The sequence below is a fragment of the Gnatocerus cornutus genome, chromosome 1, assembly GCF_029298725.1.
Source record: "Gnatocerus cornutus isolate USDA-ARS CGAHR chromosome 1, icGnaCorn1.1, whole genome shotgun sequence".
NCBI classification, from domain to species: Eukaryota; Metazoa; Arthropoda; class Insecta; order Coleoptera; family Tenebrionidae; genus Gnatocerus; species Gnatocerus cornutus.
The window spans coordinates 25,527,731-25,540,103 of NC_142233.1; the positions used below are offsets into that span (position 1 = coordinate 25,527,731).

General features: G+C 34.9%; 1 protein-coding gene across 2 annotated transcripts in view; it reads right to left on the bottom strand.

Annotated features, from left to right (window-relative positions):
• Window positions 1–6,309: 6,309 nt before the first annotated feature.
• Window positions 6,310–12,373, bottom strand: part of Neto (Neuropilin and tolloid-like) — a 151,120-nt gene continuing 145,056 nt past the window's right edge. For both annotated transcript variants that reach the window (XM_088049784.1, XM_088049783.1), the window contains 2 exons: window positions 7,576–7,833; window positions 6,310–7,478 (listed from right to left, as the gene is read on the bottom strand). In XM_088049784.1, the coding sequence (XP_087905910.1) occupies window positions 7,188–7,478; window positions 7,576–7,833 (549 nt within the window). In that variant the 3' untranslated portion in view covers window positions 6,310–7,187. The remainder of the gene's footprint in view (window positions 7,479–7,575; window positions 7,834–12,373) is intronic.

The following is a 12,373-nucleotide window of genomic DNA, read 5'->3' on the forward strand; positions in this document are numbered from 1 at the left end:
CTGTTCTAATTCTTGTTTAAAACCTGAAAATTAAAAACTTGCACACTAAACTGTAACCGAAACGTCTTGAATGTAAGTTACATTATAAATAATTTTCAAGATAGTTATATTCACTATGAAAACAAAGCGGTAAAATGCACGGCAGGAATTTCACAGCCACCCTTGATGCTAGAAACATTTCTAAACATCTTGTATATACATTATGTCCCCGGATTGAGTTCACAAGAGGAAAAAAAACGTTATTTTTCATTTTACAAAAAAATGACAAAGGAATAATATTTTTTGCTTAATTTAAAATAAATAAGTTTTTAATTAAAACTTTAATAATATCAAGCTGTGTTCTTAAAATCGAAAAACAAAAAAATAACGAAGAACTTTTTTAGTTTTACTTTTGCAAAAAATGTCAAAGAATGAAATTTGTTCCTTAACTCAAACCAATTTCCACTATTTGATTACCTGTTTTACCACATAGTTCAATTCTAACTCGTAATTCTTTAAGACTGTTTCGAATTTTCTCAATTATTGTTAAGGATGCAATTGCATTCTTTTTTTCCAATTTTTTAATACTTACACATTATTAGGTAAATTTTTCTTTAATCTTTAACGCACTATTTGATATTGTAAATCCACAGCCTGCTATAATTTAAATACGATTACAAAATGTAATAAATAAAAATTATGAAAAAAATAATTTTAAAAGTACAAACTAATAATTTTGAATTTTAAATTGCAGATTTATCTGTTTTGAAATAAGCAAAAAATGTTATTCCTTTGTCATTTTTTTGTAACATGGAAAATAAACTTTTTTTCCCTCTTGTGAACTCAATCCGGGGACATACTGTATATTTATATCTCTAACCGTTTCAAAATTTTGTCCGTTGGATGTCTATGTCATTACGATAATAATTCCGCCGCTGCTGCATTCTTCTTGAACTCACTAGAAGTCAACATCATGTCGACTTTTTCATCATTAGAAAGCATTTAGCAAGATGCGCAAAAGGTTTTGTTTACTAAAATAACTTGTCAAATAATGACATTGCTGTCAGGAGTGTACAAATTTCATGCTAATAAAGCTAACAAAAGGTATCAAGTTATTTACGAAAATTGTATATTTGGTTCATTAACAGGAGAGTGCCTATTGCCCAAAACGAACAACAATGAGAAAAGCTGTTTAACCTAATTTCAGTGACAGGAATTATGGTGGTTGTCTTCTCTTGAATAGTTCATAAAAATCGAACTTAAAATTTCATTATTTGAAAGCAGTCCTTTACATATATTTTTTATTTCAACCACATGCTCAAGTTAAGAAGTTTGTTTATTTTTTTTATATTTTGCAATTTAGGCAAAATAATGTGCATTCTGAGAAACAATATTTTCACGTGATGATTAAAATTTTATGTTTGTGCGAAGTGTGAAGTACGTGAAAAAGCTAATCTGCTATTTTTGAGACACTTGGTATACAAGCGCGAAATTCCACAGGTGGTAACGGCAACATTATATGAACGATCAAATTAAATGAGCTCCAATCCAACGCGAACTGAAGTATTATAACTATCCATGATAACATTGTTCCATACGAAAATACCGTTAAATATCTTTGCTATTGGGATTCTCAGCTATCAATATCTAATAAAGAATTAATCTACAATCAGATTTTGATACGCGTTTCTGGTACACAGTTTTAGAGCAGTGCAAAGGAAAACAAAGAAAATTTTAATGTTGAACAGTTGAACCGAAGAGAGATTTAGGTTGCTACTAAGTGAACTTGACTAAATTTGGGTAATTTAATTTGAAAATTGTATTAGATGCAAGGTCAGCTTTAACCCTAAACTATGAATAACTCTAACAAAAGTTAGGGGAAATAGTTATATCTAACAGTCTGAAATCAATACCTTGCAAATCGAGTTTAAGTTGAAGTTTTTGAAAGATCCGAACTTTGTTAAGATTGCCACATCATTGACATGTTTTTGTTGTCTACATACATAAATGAAGATTTACTTCCTATGGTAACAAAACTCATTATTCAACCCCACATAGGACGTGGTGAAGTTAGTAGAGATTGTGGTTCTATTGTTAGATGGTAATTCAGTAGTTACAGCATGCCTTACTTACAAAGATAGACTGCCAACACTACAAGTTCCGATTAGTAGTTTTTAGTTATTTTCAAATCAAACGAGTTGGAATTTCTTTCTAAATGGAACAGAAAATAAATAAAACAACCACTTCGCCACCAGCGCGCAACAATTTCTAAACATTTAATAAAAACCCCAAATCCCACGTTACACAACATTTCTCCAAACCTGTTTCAACTGCTTTATTATTAGTTTTTGCAATAATCGATCGTGCACGATTTTAGTGGTACGTGAACAACGAACTAATAACCTCCTGTTCCCTTAAAGGGTCTAATTAGTTGCCTACTCACCCATCGGGACATTAATTATGTCTAACACTACACTCGCTATTAATTTGGTATAAAACGCCCTGGAATTTATTAAAACCGAGACTAAGACTAAGTTTCGTTCTAAAGAGAAAAATGTGGCAGACGAATATAAGACAGGGTTGAATTCCACAAACATCGATTCGTCTGAGGGTTGATGTTAGAGGTCAGGAGATGTTTACACATGTATGTATGTATACTTTTTCTATTTTCATGGATAGTGAGCAGTGAGCTCTTCCATTTTGCTTCTTTTCTGGGGATTTGAGCGGATAGCTTTATTATTGTGCATTCGCAAATGTGTATTGTAACTTACTGCGCAGATAGTAATACAGAAAAAATATTATTCCAAATGTTTAGCAAATAGAATCCATTTAGAATTGATATAATCAAGACATAATGCTTCTTTTTATAGATCGAGGCATTAAATCGTTTATTGGTTTGTGTAGGTAAGTACTTAATTTAATTGATTATAGGTAACTTTACAATTTCATTATTTACGATCGATAAACATGAGTGTTAATCATTTCTGCGTAATTTCGTGCATAAACGGCTAACAGACATGATTTCCGGCAATGAGTGCCCTGAAGATCTAAACTGAGGATTAATTGTAACGGTTGAAGTAGCAGGTATGACGGTTAATGGGTTATTAATGGCTGTGTCTAAATAGCAGGGGTTCCAAATCTATTATCAGATTAGGAAAATCTTGACCGGATGTGCTACAAATACTATTATCACACTAGTCAAGAATATTTAGACGAAATTTGTGCTGGAGCAGTAGAAAGTCACTTCCAAAGGATACTTACCTCCTGATTCTTAATTAAAAGCCCGTTTTGCTCCATCAGGTCAGAATTCAGAGATGAGATTTTTTTGAGTACACTGCGGTCACTAGTTTTTTTCAGTTTTGCTGAAGTTGTGAAATTAAATTTTTTATATCATAATGGTAAATATGCTTCCTAACAAACAACAGAAGTCGCTCGACGAGTTTTTGCTAAGATATTTGAGAAAAACTAACAATTTAATATCTTTTTGATAATTTCTTATTATAATTCCTAAATTGATACTTTGATTTATTAATGTAATACGTTAAAATAAAGTCTGAGATGTCTGCATTCTAACGTTATTATCTCTTCTCGTTTAGAAGTTACATGACAATGAACATGGAGTGATTTTTAGAAAAGATATCACATTTTGTTAATTTTCAAAAAATTGTAGCAATTTTAATTTGAATGCCCACAAAATTGTAGTTTTTCGATAAGTTTTGCGCTTCTAAATGATTTGATTAGAATAAATGGAAGTTAATAAAAACGGTCGAATTTTTTATTTTTTACATAAATTTGACGACGTTTTCGTATTAATCTAGATATTTTTTTAGTCCCAGGAAAAAATTGATGATATCTTTATCGGTTACTGCCACTCAAATTAAACCTTTGAAATGGGAGTCAGCGGTTTTAGCATATTTCGCAATTATTTTTGAATACGCGCTTTATATGATTATTTTTCCAATTAGGACTCATCGCCATTAGTTGTTGACCTGTTTTAAATTTCGTTTCATTGGAACATGTTACTTTTCATCATTTTAATTTTTTTTTAAAATGCTTTATTTCAGGACCGGAATTATTTGTTATTCGATTTTCATTCCTGTAACAATGATACACAACCTAGATATCCTACCTTAATATAGAAACCATTCAATAAAACTGCAATCAACTTTAGTATGAGCTTTGATCCTGTTAATACCAAATGAGTTTTGCTCACTTAAACCCAAATGCAGCGCATTCATTTGATTGGGATTAAATTCGAAGTCACCGTATTTTGAAAACTACTATTCGGCAAATGTTTCAAATATTAACGTGTAAAATAAATAATAAAACACATTTACAGACAAGTTAGTCATCAAACTCGAATGAAATCTACTACACAAGTTTAAATTATTTTATGTACAAGATGCTTTAAGTTCGCAATGTATTCTATTTTCTTTCAACCCAACACAAATTCTGCAAATTTCCCGCCTATTTAACTAAGAATTTAAATCCTCCTTTGAGAAATTTAACACAGTATTATTACCATTATAGTGAGTATTAAGTTTTCGCTTTTCTTAGATTACATCCCCAACAACATTGTCGTGAATTTGAATGCTTCAAAAGTGCGAATAGATTTACAACTGGGATTTCAGTAAAGATGAGCTTAATTCCAAACAACTAAACAAACTGAATTTCCCGCGAACCAGGTGATAATAAGAAGCAAACAGCAAAGCTCGTCACTTTTCTTGAAAACCAAGCTCATGCAGCATTGCACGTTGGGAATCATATATTTGTTTCCCGGATTTATGTTTTATTTACGCTTGACAAATAAAGAATGAATGCGAGGATATTGGAGTTTTTTTGCCGGAACGTCCCATCCGACATCTCATTCCGGACGACTTCATTAAACTTCATAATTGGAATCTAACGAGGCAAACTAATTGGTTTTCTTAAATAGCAAGATCGGAAACTAATCAGGCTTAGGCGATGATATAACGTCTTTTTTCCAGGGTGATGTATAGCTCCCGGAGGATGTCCTGCGTTCTGGAAACCCATTATAAGATGATCCTGATGGTAATGATAAATACACGGCTTGGGGACGATAAGTAATTATTTTCGGGGTTTGCGATGAAAGGAAGGGTGAACATATCGACACCTTTTCGAGGGTTTTTCCCGTGATCTAGGCTCTTGTGCGTTGGAATTTTATATTGATGAAATTTGCAAACGTGCTGACGATGAATTTGATAGACAGTGGTTCATTTTAACAGCAGCAAAAATTCAGTATCGAAAACGGTTTGTGATTTATTTTCTAAAAAAACACTATTAATCAAACCCGGCGCATGCACCATTTTTGTAACATGTGTACGTATAAATTACGAGTAGTCTCACTAGCTCCCAAACAATAAAAGTGATTTATTCTCAAAGATTTGAATGCAATGAATTTAAATCTGTAATTAAAAACATTTCTTAAATAAGCGAACAGGTATAAGAGTTCTATGTCAAAACCCTCTAAATCTTCTTTTAATCCAAGCACTAATTTCCCTGACGATTGCTCAATTTCGTCCCACTCTGTAATTACTCTTCCCACAAATTTAAAGAGAGTATTCCTCTTGGTTGGGGTTCTTTTCAAACACACCTACATTACGGTAAAATCAGTGCAGAATAAAAGGAAAAACTAATTTCCTCTCGGCTCTGGTAATTGAATCTTTCCTCACTTATCAATGTCTCTTGTAATTAGAAATGAGCTAATGAAACGATCTTTTAAAACCATTTTTAACTTTACCTGGTGGCAGATAAGTCCTTGAAGGCGACTACCTAATAAAAAATTGCGGAATGCTGGAAGGAATGTTTCTCTTGGGACTTCTAGAGAACGTGGAAGAGTTTTCGAATATCGTCAGGGTTAAGAAAGTGGATAATTCAGTTTGATTTGTTAACGGCGACAGGGGTGCATTGTAAATTTGCGCATCCGTGTACGAGCGTTGTTTGGATTTTGGAATGTACACACAGAGAATTTTACAAAACGGCGAAAACTGTTTACTTACCTCAGTGATTGTTTTATGGCGGTTTTCGACTGGTGGCTCTAGTTATTCTAACACGTTTATTAAATACAAATCAATGTTATGTTATCAAAGCGCGTCTAATAAAAATATTTTACGAAGTTTGCACGATATTATTCCGACCATCTCAGCAACATTGTTCCTCTCCAATTCGGCCTATCTTTCTCCTCTTAACACCATTTTATTAGTTCTTGTTTCAGACTCATAAAATTCTTTTGTTGAGTCCTTTCTTTTCTTTTTAGTCGGGGCGAGTTTATGAGAATAGTCTGAACTTTTCTTATTTACGACAAACGGATTTCTTGTGATAATTTATTGTAGTGATATATTTACAGATCTTACTTAAAGTACAGCGTGGCGTGCGGTAGCAACGCCTAGTTTCAATTTCTCGTTTGGTTTTTTACAAATCTTGTAATAAAATTATTTAGACAGTTCAAAAGACATTTCAATTTTTTATTCTAACTAGATCAGTAAAATCCCTCATAATTGATAAAATTAACTTATTTAGAAGTTCAACAGGCAAGGCAGGTAGGTAACACAATTTTTGGAAGGTTTCATTTAATTTTTTAACAGAATATTCTACGACAGAGTGTCCTACACGTAAATGTTGGAACCAAGACCCACAAAAGTGTCTTCCAGTTGTCATTTCAATGTAATATTGTCTGGTATGGACCCATTTTGTGCTATTTCTATTGTTTATGTACTCCAAAAGTTAAATTTAAAATTTCGAGTGAGTTTCTTACCTACTACATTTTATTCGGCATACTGGCATCAACTTTTTAAAAAACTATCCTACGTTGAGCAAACATCATGATGTAGAACACTCTGCATTTTAACAGTAAACAACCCCCGACCGGCTGTCGAACCATTGCTTATCACCGCCTCCGGTGTCGACGGTCAGTCCGGTGCACAACAAAACCCAAACAAACTCTTAATAGATCCCACGAGCGCATCTTCTCCCAGAAACACTTCACACACTCAAAACTTCACGTGTAGGAAAAAAATCCGCGATAAAAACGTGAAAAAACGTGCTTTGGCGCGATATCACGTGTTGAAATCCGCGTCGTAAGTCTGCGTCTCGACGTTCCGATCTCCTTGAAGGAGTTTGTCGGTCGTTCTAAGAAAGTGCCGGGGGTGGCGCCTCTTGTACGGCTCCCACTCGGCATTCAACAACTGTCAGTGCGTGACGATGACGTCAGGGGCCGATTTGGTCGTTTGTACGCTGTACGGTCGGCGTTTGTCCTCAAACTTGCTCTGTTTTTTCGCCGACGCTACTTCAATCTTGGCTTCAGCTTTAAATTTGGCCTCTTTCTTATAACCGAAGGTGCTGAATGGCGCCGGAGGCGAGTTGGTGTGAACGCTGTGGTTGGGGGTGCTATTACCGGAGCTGTAACCTTGCGTCGTGAAGAGGCTCTCGCGGGTTTGACAAGCGCTGTCGCACATCTCGGGCATCGTCTCGTTGTCCACCTGACAAGAAAAAGACACGGAATTTGAAAGGTTTCCAAAAAGATTTAATTTAACCTACGTCGTCGTCCCCTTGCCCATAAGTTTGAAATAAACTCACCGTGTAGATGTTGGTATTGTAGGCATCCCCATTCGGGGGACTCATGCTGCGTTCGTTGCGTATTAGAATCGGCAGCAGTTCACCGCCTGGCACGTAGCAAGGGGTGGTGCCGGCGTTCGCCACGTCGAAGTGGCCCGAGTTCATTGAAGGAGAGCTGTTGGAACGCGATCTGGATGCCGATTTCGCCAGTTTCTTATCCGCTGGCTCTTGTTTGTCCAGCTCGTTGAGCTGCTGTTCCCTACTTTGACGGATGTACTCCTGCAAGAAATAAATTAATGAGTTGCTGCACATCCGTACAAAATGTAATAAAACATGAAGACGGAAAGGATGAAGCATTTAAAATTTGTTTTGGTCGGTTTCCCATTTGAGTTCAGATACACTGTTGTTTAATTTGTTCTCTATAATGGACGCGAAAATAAGCAATTACGTCATGGGCTAGACTGCAGTTAGACTTAATTGGTGCAAAATTTTTTGAATAGCTGCATTACAAGAAAAGTCCAAAGTGGCATCTTGATTGGTTTCCGTTCGAGTTTGATACAGTTTTCTTAATACAATGTTTCATAAATCTTATGAAATCGTTGGAAAGAGAATGGCCAGCGACACGTGAAGATTTCAGATTAACCAAGAGCATACTAAACTCCATACGTGACTCCTTGCTGTGATTGTAAAAATGTCCGCTTATACGAAGTGTCGTCTGGATTTATGCGTCCACGGTCCACGGATCGTCTGCACGGGGTCTAATTACTGCCCAAGCTCCGCGTTCCATATCCAGTTCTCCGAACAATTTATGTATAGTCACGTCCTGAATAAATGATCACTTTATGAGCAATTTATCTCTTCTCTAACACTTATATTTATCTTAGAGTCTCTGATGCAGTACACTTTTATATTTATCTTAATGGAAGATGCCCTTTCGAAAGACTTTTATCGCTCATCCCGGTGCAATCCAGTGATTTACGAGAATGTGATTGCAAAAACTGCTCCCTGTATCCCCATAAATCTCTTCTAATTCAATCCTAAACTAATCACCCTGTATACAGGCTTTATGCATACCCTAATTGCTAAGTCAATAAACCTGACATGGCTTTTGCACGTAGCCTGCAGATGCAATCAAGTCTGGGGAATGTCAGCTTGGAGACTATCAATAACACTGCGGAAGTTCATAAAAATGTTTCATGTAAGCTGACGGCATCGAGTTTCAGATTCATCACAGGTAAACAGTTTCCCAGAAGCGTTACCTATCGAGCAATGTAATAAATGGTAGTTTAAAAATCCCACAAAGACATATTTGTTACGTTTATCTTGACACAAAGACCATTTTTATACACGCGAAAAAGTTTCACTGAGACCAGACCTGGGCTAAACCCACACTTTCGAACTTTTTATCTTCCAAATTAAAATTAAAATAAAATGGAGAAAGTTTACGAAAGTACAATATTAAATTCCTTAGGAAAATAAAGCTACAAGGATTTTTGTCCGATAACAAACTTTCAAGTATCAAAATAATAATTTGTGAATATTATACGTACAAATAAAAAAGTTGTTTAAAAAATTGGGCAAAAAACACAAAAAATTGAACTGGCGCTGCGCATCCACCATTTACCTACCGATCAGTTACTTTTCCAATACGAAGCAGTAAAAAAGTTCTACTTTTAAAATTTCCATGCAAATGTTTGTAATTGCAGTGATATAAAAACATGTATTCGTTTGCATAAAATACCTACTAAAACTCTGAATATCATGTAAACAAATAACCACTAATTGGAAAACTTTTTGATGACTCGTTAATTCAAAAAAAACTGTCAATGTGTTGGTAAAAACTTTTTCATAAACTGTTATTAAAAAGCCTGCATAAAATATATATGGTGGCAGTACTTCTGAACATTTTTTTTAATATAACTAATACAGAACCCGTTTGAACAATGCGATTAGTATTTAGAAATCTTCGGTAGTGTTTATATCGCTCGACAAGTTTTAAAAGTTTTTCGAAAACTCCAAACTTTTTAAATTCCAAACCCAGAATCGCTTTCGGCAAAACATCAACAATTCGGAAAAACCAAAAAATATCGTACAAAACTCAAAATTCTATGGCATTCTATTTAATTCTTTATAAATACTTTAAATTGTTGAAACGTTTCGATGAGTTCCTTTTTACATTATTAGTTAAAACGTTTAAAATTTTTGTTGTTATTGTATTTTTTTTTATTTTTTTATTTACCAAGTGTCTTAAGTTTGTCAAATTTTATATGTTCTGTAACACCACTAAATTTGCAAAAACTTCTAGATTTCTTATCTTTATTAATTTATTTTAAAATATTTTAAACATTCTTAGGTTCTTTGCAAAATTTAGATTTTGAAAACCATTTTTAAGTTCTCTATTGACATTTTGATTGTCAATTTAATTTAGAAATTCTTTTAGGTCTAATTCGTGCATAAAAATGACATAAGATTGCGTAAATTGACAAGTGCGTAAAAATATGTCACTTTGACAGGAATTGAAATTCTAAGCAAGCAATTGTTTTGTACCCCCATTTTTATATGATTTATCGACTTTTGTTAGATTTCAGATTAAAGTCGCTTAAAAAAGTATTTATACAGGGTGTCCCAGAACTCATGCCTAGCCGAAAACCGGGGATATCGGGAAAAGGTGTGAATGTGTAAATTGCTGAAAAAAAAGTTCCAGCTCCAACAGAAACTGAGAAAAGACATGACAAAGTTGACCAATCACAAGGCCGCGTGGAGATGGTCTGGAGGATACACTGGCGTGTTGCTAAGAAACCAGTTTAAATTTTCTCTTTTGAATTTTGTATGAACAATCTGGTCCACTATAAATTTCACTGACGTTAGAATGACAGGCTTCAATAAATCTAACTCATATTGAATTTAGTGTGCAGAAACGGCTCAGCGTACTTTAGAAATTGAGTAGAGGGTTGAAGACTACTGGTTGACGAGCGTTGAATGAGAAGAGACACACCTGGAGGACAACTGACACAGTGAAAATCTAAGTGGAGTGTGAAACGGCGTTTCTTTTGGTTTCCCTTACTTGCTGGTTTCCTAGTTGGTGTTTGGTGGTAACAAATATCCTAAACGGTTCAGGAGTACTCGGCGGCAGAATGCCTCGAAATGCGTCTTATTTTTGAAGAGTGCTATCGAAATTAGTATTAACAGCAAGAACGTACCGAGGACGTTTTCCAGGTCGTGATTATTATCCGGACAACAAAACGATTCTTAGTGTTGTTTCTCGGGCTGGACACACTGATCAGTTATTATAACAGATCGGCGCGAAGTTGGTGGAGCACCAAGACAGGCCAGAACTGTTGAAAATGAAGAAGCCGTTTTAAAAGCGGTTGATGAACACTCCACGCAAAGTATCTGAACTGTGGCACGCCAGTTAGAAATCGGAAAATCTTCTGTACAAAAAATTCTCGCGACAGATCACCGGCACCCGTACCATGTAAAAGTTTGGTTAGAAGAGCTCATTTGTGTGTCCAAAATAATGGTGGTTTGTTCAAGCATTTGATTTAACCATTACATCATGTGCCTTGTTCTGTTTCTTGTTGTAATAAAAGGGTTCTTTTTAGAACCGTCATTGTGTGGTTTTTATCTGTCAAATTGACATTAGATGTCAGTTATAAAAATGTAGTGGACCAAATCAATTTTCCTTTTTAGGATTTAATTATGAAACCTAGCAACGTTAATATTATTTGTGCTTGAGCGTCTGGGATTGGTCAGTTTCGTTAAGCAATTTCTCAATTTTAATGCACATCAGAACAAAACAAATTGCATTTTTGGCGTCCTGATTGCTGTCGGCATCCGCCCTTTTTCGGCTAGGCGTGAGTTCTGGGACACCCTGTATAATTGAACAAGTCAAAGACTGATGTTTCTAAAAGAATTCTTTAAATACGGTGTTCATCTATCGAATGATTATACTACGAGTAGGTATGTAAATGAATGCTATCAGCAATCAAAAGATACGAAAATTTAAATTTGAATCGTTGCAATCGTTTCACAGCTGGTAAGCACAAACTTAGCATTTCAGTGTTCTTGTTGATTAGTGATTAGCAATGACGTGATGTTTCTCGCCTTTTATGTCTATTTCCTGTTCCACATCAATGAGTGAATTGTCCGGTATGCACATGTGTATATAAGTATTTTATTTGAAATGTAAACGAAGCCATACAAAACGACGCCGACGCGCGACGTCTAGATAGTTTACTGCTGGATTGTGTCGTCGTTACATTCAAGTATATTACTATTTAGTATGTGATATCTACCGTAAACAATATATTGCAACATACATTTTGACTTCAAATTCCAAAAGTTTCAGTATAATGTTCGTACGTGCGCCTCCCTACAGAAAGTTAATTAATTTTTGGTGTTTTTTACTTTTTATTTGTGGTGTTTTAATTAGTAGCATCGCTCGCATCTACGCTACTTTTCTCTTTAATCCACCCTCTAAAACACCCCTCATCTGCTCTGCTGTCTTTTTGATGACGTAAAATTTGTTTCAAAACGTAATAAGAAAAATAATGAATAATTTATGAACCCGCAGCTTCCTTACTTTGTTCTTGCTACGCTGACATATGCGTTTGTTTTTTTCCCATAAGCTCATCTTAAAAGCGTCTTCTACAAACGGCAAAAACCCGAATTCGTATCTACAAGGAATGATTGTACCAATAATTCAACCCTCATCGTCGTTCATAATGTGATCTATCGATCTCTTTAATCCGACCACGTTTGAAAATTAGGTAAACAGTCAGGCAAAAATTGGAGTTGTGCATTTTAATTCCAGATTGGG